This window comes from Macaca fascicularis, chromosome 4 (assembly GCF_037993035.2).
Source record: "Macaca fascicularis isolate 582-1 chromosome 4, T2T-MFA8v1.1".
NCBI lineage: Eukaryota > Metazoa > Chordata > Mammalia > Primates > Cercopithecidae > Macaca > Macaca fascicularis.
In genome coordinates, this window is record NC_088378.1 from 67,496,162 (window position 1) to 67,512,375 (window position 16,214).

The 16,214-nt window shown below is 43.1% G+C and overlaps 1 protein-coding gene across 28 annotated transcripts in view; it reads left to right on the top strand.

Moving 5' to 3' along the window:
• Positions 1-16,214, top strand: part of SCML4 (Scm polycomb group protein like 4) — a 121,693-nt gene that overhangs the window by 66,453 nt on the left and 39,026 nt on the right. For all 28 annotated transcript variants that reach the window (XM_065543628.2, XM_074037366.1, XM_065543633.2 and 25 more), the window contains 3 exons: positions 8,700-8,829; positions 11,683-11,883; positions 13,448-13,642. In XM_065543628.2, the coding sequence (XP_065399700.1) occupies positions 8,700-8,829; positions 11,683-11,883; positions 13,448-13,642 (526 nt within the window). The remainder of the gene's footprint in view (positions 1-8,699; positions 8,830-11,682; positions 11,884-13,447; positions 13,643-16,214) is intronic.

Below are 16,214 nucleotides of genomic sequence, written 5' to 3' on the forward strand. Positions count from 1 at the left end.
TTTGTTGAATACGTGTCTGTCTGATTGAATGAATTATTGTTTTTCCTTTTTAGATTTGGCTTAAATGATGCCACTTGGAAATGATAGCTATTACATAAGCAACACTTAGGAACCATTTCAAGATGGATTGGAAACATGATTTGCAGAGGGGATCATCTGCGAGGTGTGAGGAAAAAGGGTGGTTTTGCAGAGATTTCTGAAGATGTGACCCCAAGAGATAAGCACGGAAAATGGAGATGGGTTCCAGGAAAGATGGGCAGTTTCCTCCTCCTGCCATCACTGCATGAACAAGAAACCTGGGCCTTATTTGCATTTCTGGAATTTCTAAAAGTAACAATAATAATACTAACACCAATCATGACAATTAACATTTATTGAGTTCTCACTTTGCATTATGTAAACTTCTGCATTTAATTCTTACTACATCCCTGTGTGAGGGCTATTATCTTTACAGATGAGGAAAGGCAGGCCCTGAGTGCCTAAGTACTGAGCGTCAGAGTCAGCAAGAGGCCACGCTGGACATTCAATCCAGATGCAAAGCTGGCATCCCTTTGCATGTGCCCTAAACACATTTTAAAATTTTGCTTTGTTGGCTTACCCTCTGCGAATGTGCCAGCAGCCTCTATACATCCTCATCCTTCCTCAGCCACACTCTCCATCCTCAGATTATCCACCTCTTGCTGCCAGTCTGTCAAACAATGTTTAGCTAGCATTTCTGTTACTGCCAAAGCCAGAGGTTTCTAGAAAAATCCTTGAGTTTTACATCAACCGACCCTCTCCCCTTTAGTGTCCTCTTGGCCGCACATCTCAGTTTCCCCCCAAATCCCCTCCCAATTCTTTCCAGTGGTGTTCTAGCAAATGTCTTAGAGAAGGTCCTCCCTTAAATGACAGCTGGAGTCAGAAATTCCCCAGGCCCATATTTTGGTTCTATAAATGGAGAAGAAAGATGAGCTGATTCCAGGTTCCTCAGTCCCTCTGGTGGAGACTCCAGTTGGTAGGGACACTTTGCCCTGTCGCTTTGTCCCAGCAGTATTCTCTAATGAGGCAAAGCACAGACCCTGCCTTGGATGAGGGGTCACCACACCTGCTGGGTTGAGGTTTTGAATCTCACATAAATGTGGCAACTGTACTTGCACTTGGGCAGGGATGTTGGCTTTGAAGGCCCAGGATTAGCTCCTGTATGTCAGAGCATGGCGTTCTGCGCTGTAAGCTCCTTCCAGTTCTTGCTGCCAGGAAGAGGCCTCTCTTCTCTCCTCCTCTCCATTTACCCAGTTTACTCTGCCACATCCTGTTTTTAATATTTTGAAAACAAACACTATTTTAGAATAGTTTTCAGTTTACAGAAGTGTTGCAGAGATAAAACAGAGAATTCTCACGTACCCCGCACCTGGTTTCCCCCCACTGTTAACATCTCATATTACTGTGGTATGTTTGTCACAACTAGTGAACCCGTCATAATACTTCATTATTAAATAAAGTCAATATTTTACTCTGACTTAATTAGCTTTTCCCTATTCTATTCTATTCCAGGATCCCGTCCAATATACTATATAACATTTAGTTGTCATGTTTCCTTAAGGTCCTCTGGGCTGGGAAAGTTGCTCAGAATTTCCTTTTGTGATGACTTTGGCAGTTTTGAGGAGTACTGGTTGGGTATTTTGTAAAACGCTTTGCAATTTCGGTTTGTCTCATGTTTTTCTCATGATTAGACTAGGGTTAGGGGGCTTGGGGAAGAAGATGCCAGAGGTGACGTGGCATTTTCATCATATCGTGAGAGTACATGCTAGTGACATGACTTATCACTGATGATGTTGACCTCAATCATATGGTTGAAGTCTTATTTATCAAGTTTCTCCATTGTAAAGTTACATTCCCCCTCCATTTCCATACTGTACTCTTTGGAAGTACTCACTGTGCACAGCCCATTCGTAAGGAGTAGGGAGTTATGTTTCACCTACTTGAGGGTGGGATGTCTACATAAATTTGAAATTTTTATGCCTGTGAGAGTTGTTTGTTCTTTCCCTTTTATTTACTGAGTCAACCACCTATTTATGTCTGTGTGGATTCATGAATATTTATTTTATACTTTGAGTTATAATCCATTACTGCATTATTTATTTGTTGTTCCTCTTGGTCCGAATTTGGCCATTGGGAGCTCTTTCAGTTGGCACCTGTGTCCCTGTAACCAATCCCCACCATTGTGTGTGTTTTGTTTGCTTAGTATTGTCTTACTTTCCGGCATTACAAGATGATCTAGGCTCCCCTTGCATATTCCCTACCCTAGTCCTAAAATCAGCCATGTCTGCAAGGAGTTTTTGTTCCTTATATTAAAGAATGGTGTTAGAAACCACTGTATCAGCACTCTGTTTTATTTTGTTCATTTAAAAAACAAAATAGACAGCATTTTTTTAGAAACCTAAGGCAACAACAACAAAGACAAATGCCCTGCCAGAGAAGAGGTTGGATAGGTTGCAACAGACAGGGAGCCCCCCATGCCACTGGGGAGAGGTTTGTGCTGATGGACTGGGCCCCTCATCACACCACAGCAATGTTTCTAGCCAGTGGGCTCATATCTGTGCTCTCCTATTTCAGGACTTTTCTAAAATCATGGGTGACTCCCTTTTCTACACTAGGCTACTTTTTATTCTTTATATTAAGCAACGAGATTGAAATTTCTGAATGCTAAGTCAAAAGGGTATTTCTACTAGTGATTTATTATCTAGCAAAGGATATTTTTAAAAAGCCATATACTACCCATAGTTGCTTGTGACTTTTTCTTTCATTCAAAAGGTCTAGCAGTTGTTTTACGGATTGGATGAATACAGAAGGTTTCCTTGCAATTAGGCGATTTAATCTAATCCCTGTAATTTCACTTGGGCGGAAATGGACAGAAATAACAGCCAATTATAATTCCATTACTTCATTTGAGGTGGGTTCAATGAACAGATTCCTCTCTAGTAACTTTTGTTTTGTTTTTTTTTTGAGACAGGGTCTGTCTCTGTTGCCCAGACTGGAGGGTAGTGGCATGATCATAGATCACTGCAGCCTTGATCTCCTGGGTTCAAGCAATCCTCCTGCCTCAGCCTCCCGAATAGCTGTAACAACAGGCACATGCCACCATGCCTGGCTAATTTTTTTAATTTTTAGTATAAACGAGTTCTCTCTATGTTGCCCAGCCTTTTCTCCAGAGCTCAAGCAATCCTCCCGTCTTGGCCTCCCAAAGTGCTGGGATTGCAGGTGTGAGCCAATACGCCTGGCCTCTGATAAATATTAGAATGGTGAGAAAACATTAGATGTTAAAGTCATTAGGAAGTTTATATGAACAGTAAACAGTGTCTGGATACTTACATTTTAGTCATCATCATCATCATCGTCATTTTTCTAGGGAAGAGTCACAAGTATCTTTGTGTGATTTGCTTAAAGACCATAGAGGAAAAAATAATTTGCCAATTCCATTTTTCTCCAGTGAGCATTATTATCTCTGTGTTGGGAGTTAAGGGCTTTAAGCTTGTGAAGGAGGAGTTAGCCAGGATTATCCCAGAAGTCACTGCCTGAAGTCCTCAGGAACTCTGTCACCACCAGCCTCTCCGTCACAAGATATGGAAAGCGGGATATCATTCCTGGAAAAGCAGTCAGGGGACCCTTGGTGCATGGCCTCCATAGATAGGCATGATGGCCACCACCCTCATGACACTTGGCAGATGAGGAAGTCACACCAAAGTCAGAGTCACTGAGTCAAAGCAGGTTTATGATCTCCCATTCCCATGACTGAGGTTTCTTTTAAATTATGTTTATAATATTTAGCAGTGTATTCCTACAGGATATGTCCTTTAATTTTGAAATGTCACACTCAGAATAAGATGAAATCTCTATTGTTAATTATAGTTTCTGATTAATATAGAGGTTCCCTTGAGAGCCTCAAATTCAGCACCCATTTAGCACTGTGCAGCCAATGTGCTTGCTGTTGAATGATCTCATATCACATTCATTTCTGCACATCCCAGTGCCCACTCAATGCTACTCAGCAGCCATGCTCCACTCCCCAGCCCTCCTACTCTCCCAGTTCATGACCACACCCACCTCCTCTGTCCTCCCACTCAGCTTCCATATCTCGGGGAAATTGGAAGCCATGGGAAGAAACCTTCGGCAAGCTCCCACCTCCACATCCACCCACCCCAGCATTCAAACCTCTATATTCTGTCTTCCTTCTTGTTGCAATAGATGGAAAGTATGTGTTTCTTCTTAGGCCACGACCTCCCTCATGCACTCCTACCCTCTCACCTACTCAAAGCCCTTTCATGCTAGCAGTTCTCCACACAATCTTCTGTACAATCAACTTTTCTCTCTCTACTGGATTATTTTAATCAGCATTAAAACACTATTTTTTCTCCCATCTCAAAAACAAAAAACAAAGAATCCTTAAAATTAATTTTTAAAATTTTGCTAAAAAATACGTAAAATTTACCATTATTTCTAAAATTTACCATTATTGAGTTTGCCATAAAACTCAATAGTGTTAAGTTTATTCACATTGTTGTGCAATCAATCTCCAGAACATTTTCATCTTGCAAAATTAAAACTACCCACTAAGCAGTAACTCCCCATTCCCACCTTCCCCCAGTTCCTGGCAACTACCATTCTACTTTCTGTCTCTATGCATTTGACTTTTGGCTATTGTAAATACTGTTGCCATGAACGTGGATGTGAAATATCTCTTGGAGACTATTTTCAATTTTGGGGGGTATATACTCAGAAATGGAATTGCTGGGTCATATGGTAATTTTATTTCTAATTTTTTGAAAAACTGCCATACTCTTTTCCACAGTGGCAGCACCATTTTACATTTCCACCAGCAGTGCACAAGGATTCCAGTTTCTCCACATCCCTGCCAACATTTACTATTTTCTGGGGGGTTTTCATTTTGTTATTTTTTGTTTTGTATTTTTTTTTTTTTTAATAGTAGCTATCTTAATAGCTACCAGCAAGGTGGTATCTCACTGTGGGGCAAAAAAATCTTCTAATCCCACTTTGTTCCTTTGCTATGGCTAGTTCTCTGCTCCCTTTTTTGACAAAACTCTTTGAAAGCGTTGACTTTACTTACTGACCCCAGTGCCTCTCTTTCCGTTTTTCCAATCAGGAGCTACCCTATTTTAAAATGTCAACTCAAACTATAACTCCTCAATTGCATTTCCCATGCCCTTTGCTTCTTTATTTTCACCATTGCCTCTTATCACCTCCTAACATACTATATCGTATACTTATTTATTCATTTATTGTCTCCCCGCCCTGCCAGCCATTAGAATGTCAGTTCCATGAGGGCAAAGATTTCTTCTTATTCCAGTTCAACCCACTGTGCCACCACCTTTCTTGTTAATAAATTGCTAAATCTAATGACCACTCCTAGTCTTTCTTGTCTAATCAGAGCATTTAGCGTGGTTAACCACTATCTCCTCCTTGAAAGAACCTCTCCGTTCACTCCCATACTCCCACCCTCTCCCAGTTTTCTTTCTACCCCATTGGGTGCTTTTTCCTGATTTCTTTTGCTTGTTCCTTTCTCATTTCTCCAGGCTCTTTGTGTTGGAATCTTGCAGGGCTCAGTGTTTGGATCCTTCTCTTCTCCATCTACACTCACTTCTCTGATGATCTCTTCCATTATTATGGTCTGACATACCAACTCTATACTGATGATTCCCAAACATACGTCTTCATTTAGGCTCTCCCCCAGAACCCTATACTCTACCAGATGCAACTGTCTAGTAATATCTCCACTTGGACGTCTAGCAAGTATCTTAAACTCGACACGCCCAAAACTCACCCCTGATCTTCTCTAGCCCCCTCCACTCTATGCTCCTTCCCTTCAAAACAAACAACAACAACAAAAAATCTTACTCCACCTAGAGCCCTCCTGGTGTCAATGCTTGAAGTCATCTTTGACTTCCTTCTTTCTCTCATATACCACATTCAATGTGTTGGTAAATTTTGTTGGTTCCACCTTCAAAACATGTCCAGGATCTGTCTACTTCTCATCACCGCCACTGCTATTACCACAATCCAACCCACTGTCATCTCTCAGCTACTGTAGGTTAGTGGTCCTCCCACTTTTGCTTCTTTCAGTCTTTTCTCAAGACCACACTCAGAAAGACTGTTGGCCGGGGCAGTGGCTCACACCTGTAATCCCAGCATTTTGGGGGGCCAAGGCGGGTGGATCATGAGGTCAGGAGTTCAAGATCAGCCTGGCCAACATGGTGAAAGCCTGTCTCTACTAAAAATACAAAAATTAGCTAGGTGTGGTGGCAGGCACCTGTAATCCCAGCTACTTGGGAGGCTGAGGCAGGAGAATCATTTGAACCTGGGAGGCAGAGGTTGTGGTGAGCTGAGATTGCGCCATTGCACTCCAGCCTGGGCAACAAAAGCGAAACTCCATCTCAAAAAGGAAAGAAAGAAAGAAAGAAAGAAAGAAAGAAAGAAAGAAAGAAAGAAAGAAAGAAAGAAAGAAAGAAAGAAAGAAAGAAAGAAAGAAAGAAGGAAAGAAAGAAAGAAAGAAAGAAAGAAAGAAAGAAAGAAAGAAAGAAAGAAAGAAAGAAAGGGAGAAAGAGAGAAAGAGAAAAAGAGAGAAAGAGAGAAAGAGAGAAAGCAAGAAAGCTGCCTCAGAACCTTGGGGCTTGATATTGACATTGCCTGGAATATTCTTTCCCTAGACACTGTATGACTTGCTCCCTCACCTCCTTCAAATCTTGGCTGCAATTTCACCCAAGAAATGCCTCAACCACCTTATTTTAAAATGTCAGCCTAAAGTACAACTCAACTGCACTTCTCATGCCCCTTCTCTCCTTATTTTCATCATCAGCTTTTATTAACATCTAATCTACTATATCATTTACCCATTTATTCTGTTTATTGTCTGTCTCCCCTTTACAGAATATCAGTTCCATGAGGCCAAAGATTTTTGTACGCTTTGCTTCTGCTGTTTCCGTAGCAGCTGTAAGAGTGTTGGGCATGAAATAGGTTCTCAATATATATTTGTTGAATGAATAAATGAGTGAATATAGAATGACTGGGGAAGTAGCAGTTCAAATACTATTTCTCCATGACTATTATTAGTATTCTATCTTAAAAATCCAGGAAGAAAGTGAAGATATAGATGAGGACTGCACACATGTTAACAATAGGACATACAACCTTGCTACTCAAAGTGTGGTCCATGGACCAGCAGCATCAGTGATACCTGGGAGCTCATTAGAAATGCAGAATCTCCTGTCCCAGCCCAGAACTCCTGAATCAGAATCTGCATTTCAACAAGACCCTCTAGAAGGCTGATTGCAAAAATTGAAAAGCTTTGGTGTTGGGCAAGGGTCCCCAAACTTAACTGTGTATTAGAATCTCAACATCTTTTTATTTATTTATTTATTTATTTATTTATTTATTTATTATTATTATACTTTAAGTTGTAGGGTACATGTGCATAACGTGCAGGTTTGTTACATATGTATACTTGTGCCATGTTGGTGTGCTGCACCCATCAACTCATCATTTACATCGGGTATAACTCCCAATGCAATCCCTCCCCCCTCCCCCCTCCCCATGATAGGCCCCTGTGTGTGATGTTCCCCTTCCTGAGTCCAAGTGATCTCATTGTTCAGTTCCCACCTATGAGTGAGAACATGCGGTGTTTGGTTTTCTGTTCTTGTGATAGAATGATGGTTTCCAGCTGCATCCATGTCCCTACAAAGGACGCAAACTCATCCTTTTTGATGGCTGCATAGTATTCCATGGTGTATATGTGCCACATTTTCTTAATCCAATCTGTCACTGATGGACCTTTGGGTTGAGAATCTCAACATCTTTAAACACTCCGGATGTGCGAGTCTCACTTCCAGAGACCGACTTAAAATGGTCTGGAATGAGGTCTAGATATAGGTCAGAGGTGAAGACAGGGACATGACTGACTTTCTTCATTATTTTTGGGTAGAGAACTAAGATTAAAAGCTTGTCTCTGTACTAGTCTTGATATAAAGAGTAACTTGTTAATATGGATATCAACCAGTCGTCAACTATTCATCTTCCCCTTACTCCGTAAAAGCAAATTTCAACTCCTCCTTTGTGGTTTCAAGTGAAATCATCAAGGTGGCCGCTGCTCATTCTCATGTCCACATCCGGGCTAGTTTTGTCACTATGCTGCAGGAAATAAACACAGCAGTATCTCAGCCTCTTGGAGGAATGGCTCCTGCTCTCTTTTCCAGCAGGATCCAGTGATTTTTGTGAGCAGGGAGCTTGGGAGAGAGTGAAGAGAGCTTCAGGGTTGGTCTCTGGCTGGGTGGATACAGGGAAAGCCCTGTCCACAGGATTCTAGGGAACACAGGGGTGCAGGCTGGAAACTCTCCTATCCTGCATTCGCACTCAAAGAGTTCATGGATGCCAACTCTTTGCACCTCTGTGTGCTCCTGCACTCACTGCCTGACACTGTCATTTCCTGGGTGGCTCCTCTGTAAGGGTGGGATGAGAGGTAATCTCTGAGTGTGACCCCAAATATGAATCCTGAGCATAAACTTGAATCTGCAACTCAGGCCCCGAAGCTGCAGGATGGAAAGACATGAAAGCATAATCGAGCAGCAACGGTTAACTGCCGTCTAGCACAGAATCTGGAAGGTTGTAGAGAATACTGCCAGATTCTCATTGACCAAATGGGCTCTCTCTTCCAGATCAAGTCTCGGCTTCTCATGACTCCCTTAGCCCTCTCACCTCCACGGAGTACCCCAGAGCCTGACCTCAGCTCCATCCCTCAGGACGCAGCCACGGTCCCCAGCTTGGCGGCCCCACAGGCTCTCACAGGTAGGTCAGCAGAATGAACTCCAAGGCTGTGATGGTCTGTAGAGAACAGGGCAGCCACCATCTAATCGTTACTTTGTAGATTAAAGAGTTGTTGCTGAGATGCCTCAAATTAGGGATTTAGTGTGCTAGCCAGGCAGCAGACAGGATGACCAGAGTCTCTGAGAGCACCAGTTTACACATCCCACAGCTTGGATTATTTAAAACTTGGTTTTCAGTGCAGCTTGGGTGTAAGTGGTTGCTTTGGTTGGAGGGAGGTGGATGGCAGGGGGACACAGAGTGGCCAGATGTTTATTTTCAGAGCCAGGTTCCACTGATCTGTTGCACTGATCTGAGCCTGCTCACCTTAAACAGGGCTCTGGTCCCTGTGTTTGCTCTTCCAGATTTCCTAAGGATCCCATTCTCCCTTAGTCTGACACACTACCCTCCAACCCAGTCATGGTAGCAGGTATTCCAATCTCTGTCTCTGGTGGGGCATCCACCAACTGACAGTTTCATCATAATAGTAATGACAATCTGATGGTGTCTCTCTCTCTCACACACACACACACATGCATGCACACACACACACACGCACGCACACACACACGCACGCACACACGCACGCGCACACACACGCACGCACACACACACGAAGAGAATTCCCCTATGTCACAACCCCAGCCCCTCTCCCATCCCATTTAAATCCCTTCAGTCGCTCCCGTTGCTTTTAGATGAAGCCCAGACTTGTCAATCTGGCCGACAAGGCCCTACAGGCTCCATCCTGTGGTTCACCCCACTGCTCTTCTCTCAGTCCCCAGGACTGGCCACAGGGTCTTAGCATATTCTCTCCCTCCATCTGGAGTGATCATCCCTTCGGGCCACCCTATTCCTCCCTTATATCTCAGATCAGGCATACTTTGTTCCAGAAAGTCCTCATAACTTTCCTGCCAGGGTCCCCCAGATGGGCTCTCCTAGCCCCTCCCCATGTTTCTCACAGCCACAGTTTCACATGGTCTCACATCAGCTCATGGGATGATCTGAATAGGCCAGCTTCCCCCACCAGGACATATGCTCTGTGAAGGCAAGGACTGCTTCATTTTGTTCAAGCTTTCTTTGTAGGGCGTAGCATAGTGCCTGCATGAAGGTCTTTTATTAGTTAGATTTTTCTTATCACCTGGGATGAGACCTGGACTCTACCAGAGTGTCTTCCAAAAGACCTGATCCAAATTCCTGTTGCATCACTGGCTACAGTGTTTGAGCAGTCATCTAACTTCTTTAAGCCTCAGTTTCTTCATTAGTAAAGCAGTAATAATACCACCCAACCCACATGCTTGTCTTGAGACTATAGTAGGTGCTCAAAAAAAAAAAAAAAAAAACTATTTCTCCACCTTTGCTGTTACCACTTAGTCTTTCCAAAATGCCATTGGTCTCCTCTTAAAGTCCCTCTTCAACACTCCTTTGCACCAGTGGCCTCTAAGGTAAGATGCTTATGGGAGGATGATGGGGATTGAGAGGGCAGATACACAAGAGGAGTCATTAATGTATGGAAGACAATGTAACACCTACTATTCCTATTCATCTTATCTCATCCTTTTACAATTTCTATTTCTTGGATACGTTTTACAATGTATACAATGCTTATTAGACAATGCTGTACCATGTCATTGAAAGTGAAGGAAATAACTTTTGGGTCTTATTTCCAAGTTTTGGGTAGTTTTTTCTCAAGAGGTCGGCCAGGGCACCCTTCACCTATTAAGGAGTCTGACCTGATGTCTGGGACAATGAAAAATCTTTAAGCAAACAGTCCAAAGACAGGCTGACCAGTTTGGCAACTGTTACCAAATTACAGGTGGTATAGGTAGTTGGGGGTTGGAATTTATTCATTGTCATAGAATAGAATGAAGTTGAACTTGTATAAACTAGGTCTGAATCCCTCACCCAACAGACCGAGCTAATTTTACTGATGGTAACTAACTCTTTGGGCAATCTTCTCTGTACAAAATCTTTGGGCTAAAAAAGGATTTGTATTTCTTTTTCTCTTTAATTGCAAAATTCATAAAGACTCCACTTCATTTACTGAAGTCTATCATATATGAAAACCAGTTTTGTAGACATTCTAACATTTTTGTGTTTGTATGTAATATTATATAAACAACATTTATATAATATTATATTATATAAATTAGATACTTTCCTGTAAAAAATTCACACCATACATTAATACAGTTAAGAATGTATATAACCTATAAATAAATAAACATGGTTTGGGACATGTGCCCCCCAATTTTTTATCAGTGGGGTTTATTACCCTAAAAGTGTAGAGACCATTGACTGGGTTCACCTAAATGGGTTGCTGAATGTTTATTTTCTCTGAGATTGTAACTAGCACTGTCTGTAGAGCTTTGTTCAATACATAGTCTCTGGAGTGATCAGTGTCATCTTGATTTTTTGGTTCGTAGACGGTTAACAAAGAAATGGCGAAAACTGTCTATAGCTTGACAGCTCCTTTGGAGGAGGTAGAGGAGGTTTTGTATGTGTACTTTCCCAGCATGGAAATACCTGTATACACACGGTCCGTGTGGGCCACCATAATGGTCTTTAATTCAGATTTCAGTAGATCAGAGTGGACCCACCTATCCAACTGTTTTCAACCAAGAAAGTCCCCGAGTTCAGGCCCTACCACTTGGGGTGTCTAACTCTTTTGCCTCTTTTACTTCTTAAGTTGGGAAGAATCCACCCCACTTTTGCCCTTTCCAGCTTTCCCAAGGCCAGGGCCAAAGGGGCATGGCTGAGGCATCCCCCGTGTACACAGAGGCCTCCAGCTGGCCTGATGCGTGCCGGATGCCGAGGGCTTTGTGGCCTCTGTCTCCGCAGTCTGCCTCTACATCAACAAACAGGCCAATGCGGGGCCCTACCTGGAGAGGAGGAAGGTGCAGCAGCTCCCGGAGCATTTCGGGCCTGAGCGGCCATCGGCGGTGCTGCAGCAGGCCGTCCAAGCCTGCATCGACTGCGCCCACCAGCAGAAGTTGGTCTTCTCCCTGGTCAAGCAGGGCTACGGTGGAGAGATGGTGTCAGGTAAGGCCTGGGTTAGGTTGCACGAGGAGGCCATGGATGTCTTTCTGCAGAGGAAGCAGCCATACTCAGGCCTGGGGACAGCGGGTGTGGCCAGGGTCTGTCCTACCTCTGCTGGGCTCCTGGGGCCTTTATGAGCCTGTGAGCTGAAAGCCTCTCTCAGGGCTCAAGGAGAGGATGAGTCCACGCCTGGGTAAGAAGACTGGATTTCTGATCCTCATCTTGGCTCTTCTCCTTCTCCCACTTCCCACTTCCAACCCTTTGTGGGTTTTTTTGTTTGTTTGGTTTGGTTTGGTTTTGTTTTTCTCCACTTCAAAATATTTTTTGCTCCACTTCCAAATATATCCAGAGTCCAACCACCTTTCACCACCCACAGCAAACCTCTCTGGTTCTTTAAAAATCTAAGTCAGATCATGCCCCTCCTCTGCCCTAAAGCCTCCAATGTCTCCCATGTCACTCCAAGTAAAAGCCCAAGTCCTTACAAAATCCCGCAGGCCCTGTGTGACCTGGCCCTGGCTACCTCTTTAATCTCTTGGTTATTTCTCTCTTGTTCCCCATTCTGTTCTGGCCGAGATGACCTCACGGATGTCCTTTAGGTTCTACTCAAATGCCACTGTATCAAAGAATCCTTTTCTGACCCCTTGTCTAATGTATCAGCCCTTGTCACTCTCCGTTTGCTTATTTATTTATTTATTTATTCATTTATTTATTTATTTATTTTGAGACAGGGTCTCACTCTGTCGCCTAGGCTAGAGTGCGGTGGCACTATCACGGCTCACTGCAGCCTCGATCTTCTGGGCTCAAGCAATCTCCTGACCTCAGTCCTGCAAGTGACTGGGACTACAGGAGCATGCCACCAAGTCTGGCTAATTTTTTACAATTTTTTGTAGAGATGAAGGCCTCACTATGTTACCTAGGCTGGTCTTGAACTCCTGAGCTCATGCGATCCACCTGCCTCCCAAATGCTGGCATTACAGGCATGAGACATCACACCTGGCCTCTTTGTACTTCTGTACTCTGCTCCATTCCTTTTTCATAGCACTTACCACCGTGCAGGGCAGTGGGGAAACATCATGGTTTCAACTCCATCTCAGGGCATGTCTTGTTATTCAAGATCCTTCAGAGTCAGAGAAATCCCTTCTTCCATGGTCACAGCCCTCCTCCAGTTTTATCCCCTGATGTGATGTGATAGAAAGGGTACTTCACCTCTGTGGTCCCAAAGAACCCATAATCCTAGTCTAATCATGAGAAAAACAGACAAATCTGAACGGAGGGACATTTTACCCTGAGCAGTACTCTTCAAAGCTGTTAGAGTGATGAAAAACAAGGCAAGACTAAGAAACAGTCAGATCAAGGAGACGAAGAAGACGTGACAACTAAATGCATGTGATCTCCTGGGTGGGATCACGACCAGAAACAGGACATTGTGAACAAACGGGTGAAATCCAAATACAGCCTGCTTAGCAACAAAACAAAACTGAACAAACGAAAAATCCTCACCAGGGCCAATTGACTTGAGGTTTTCTCCAGTGCCCGGCTCTAAGCTGCCTTCTCTCTGATTTTCCAGTCTCAGCTTCCTTTGATGGCAAACAGCACCTGCGGAGCCTGCCTGTGGTGAACAGCGTCGGCTATGTCCTCCGCTTCCTTGCCAAGCTGTGCCGAAGCCTCCTGTGCGACGACCTCTTCAGCCACCAGCCCTTCCCCAGGGGCTGCAGTGCCTCTGAGAAAGTTCAGGAGAAAGAGGAAGGGAGGATGGAATCAGGTAGGCCTCGTCCTGCTTACCCCACCTGCAGGGACACCGCCCTGTCCCAGGTGTCTCTGCTCTTCCACTACGGAGGTAGCCATTGTAGCTCCTGGGAATTCTGCCACTGGAGCCCTATGGGCTGCCTGTCTGGGTGCCTGGGAAGTATTTGAAGCTGGCTGGGACAAAGGGGTGCCTGGACAGTCCCCACCCTAGGCTGCAGAGGGAAGTGGTCCCTCCAGCTATGAAGAGCTGACATTATAACTTTTAGGTCTATGTTATTAGAATTTAGACAATGAGACCACATCACAACATATATAACAAATAAGTTTCTTCACTCTCCTCTAATTGAAACTCTGGGCATTTGTCATTTTCGAGTAGTTGCAGGACTACAAAACTAAGGAACTCATCCCAAAGAAACTAGGGCTGTAGAACTGATGATGTTGGTCCTGCCTGGGAGTCTCAGATGCCTAGCCATATGAATTAAAGGTGCAACAAAGTGTCTATTATTGCAGGGATTTGACTGGGCCATATATTAAATATGTCTTCTGGCAAAGGTTAGTGTTCCTTTCTCATCACAAGATAGAAAGTGGCCTAGGGGTTGAGCACCTGTTTGTACCATTAGCCACAGAGTAGCTCAGGATGGAAAAGTGGCCCTTGGGGAGGGCAGCAAGGCCACATGGGCATACATAATGCAGTGTTGTCTACCCAAGGGGCTAGATACCAATAAGGAGTGCTCCTTCTCCACTGAGCAGTCCTGAGTTATAGGTCTGCAAAGAGGTGAAGGTGAATCTCAGGGATGGGTAGAAATGTTGCCTTTTCTCTTTCTCCGAACACAGAGTTGTTGGTATATGAAAAGCACACAGGCAGTACAACTGGAATCCAGGTATTATGTTAGTCTGCAAACATTTGGTGAACCCTCTTCTGTTCCAAGCACTGTGTGAGACCCTGCCTTGGATGAGTCAAATGCATGAGCTTAGGAAAGTTTTTGAGAAATAGAGTAACTGTTACAAATAATAAAAACCAGATACATCTGCAGGTATGTGCTCACAGACAGGTTTAGCACATTCAACAAAAGGATACTTATCATAAGAGAAGCTATGTCTCCAACTCAAGGGGACAGCAGGGAAGGATAAATTTAGATTCTCAGCATAGCTTTTCTTGGATACTATCAAAATCTTTCCTACAATTTTGCTTTTATCTCTCTGAGTCCTGGGAAACAGGAAGAAATTTGGCCTCTACAAAGGAAGGCACCTAATTAAATATGGTTGGTGTGAGCAGATGCTATTTACTTTTATGTTTTTCTTGATGTCGCTATATATGTGAGCTTGGAGAAGTCTCATCTCTCTCTGGGCCTAGGTTTCCTATCGGTAAATGAGAGGTTAGAGTTGCTGATACAGAATGTTCTTCTGGTTCCGACAGTCTATGAATCTGGCCTCGCCTGTAAACCCTAGTTGACTCACAAACATATTCTTAAGCTATTTATCTTCTAGTGAGTGTTGCAATGAGAAAAGCAGAATCGTGTGATTTCACTTCTCAGATGCTTGCCTCATTGTTACATGGAACACACAATGACCTATGGGACATCATCATAAAGCAACATAACCCATGTCTCCCATTGTCCTCTAAGCGTATCCTGTGGGACTCGTTCTTCCCCGACTACGGATGAAATTCAGGACAAATATTGGCTTTTCTGGCTCCTTTCAGGTTACAAAATGTTCTCTAGTCAATAATTGATATGTCCAGGTCAGGGTGATAATTGAACTTTATTCTTAGTGAATCTATTATAGGTTTTTACATGTGGTTGCCATGCAGCTTATAAAAAATATGCTACAGATATAAAAAGTTATTTTAAAGAAATTACAACTTATTTTAGATCACACAGACAAGAATAGAAACGAGGAAGAAATGAAAAAACAATCCTGCCGTTTAACTCCATCCCCCCCTACATTTTGACTTTTAATTGCCTCTATTTATATGTTTTGATATTACCTATCTCCTAAGAGATTGTTCTAGCTATTATCGCTTTTAATAGCTTTGTCTTTTGGGCTTCATACTAGCTTTATAAGTGGATTATACACAGCAATTACAGTATTAGAGTGTTCTGGGTTTGTCCGTGTACTTAATGGTACCAACAGGCTTAGTACCTGTAGTGTTTTTTCTTTCACATTGAAAAACTCCCTTTAGCATTTCTTGTAAGATGCCTATGATGGTGGTGAATTCTCTCTGCTTTTGTTTGTCTGGGAGAAACTTTATTTACCCTTCATATATGAAGGATAACTGCTTGATACAATACTGTTGGATAACAGTTTTTTTTTCTTTTAGTACATTGAAAACGCTGTTCCGTTCCCTCCTGGCCTATATGGTTTCCATTGAGAAGTCTGTTGCCAGATGAATTGGGGTTCCTTCAAATGTCATTTGCTTCTTTTTTGTTGCTGCTTTTAGGATTCTCTCTTTGTCCTTGGCCTTTGAGAGTTTGATGATTATAATATATGCCTTGGGGTAGTTTTATTTGTTAGAATCTGTATGGTGTTCTCTGCCCTTCCTATATATGGATATTTAGATCCTTCTCATGTTTTGGAAAGTTTTCTGT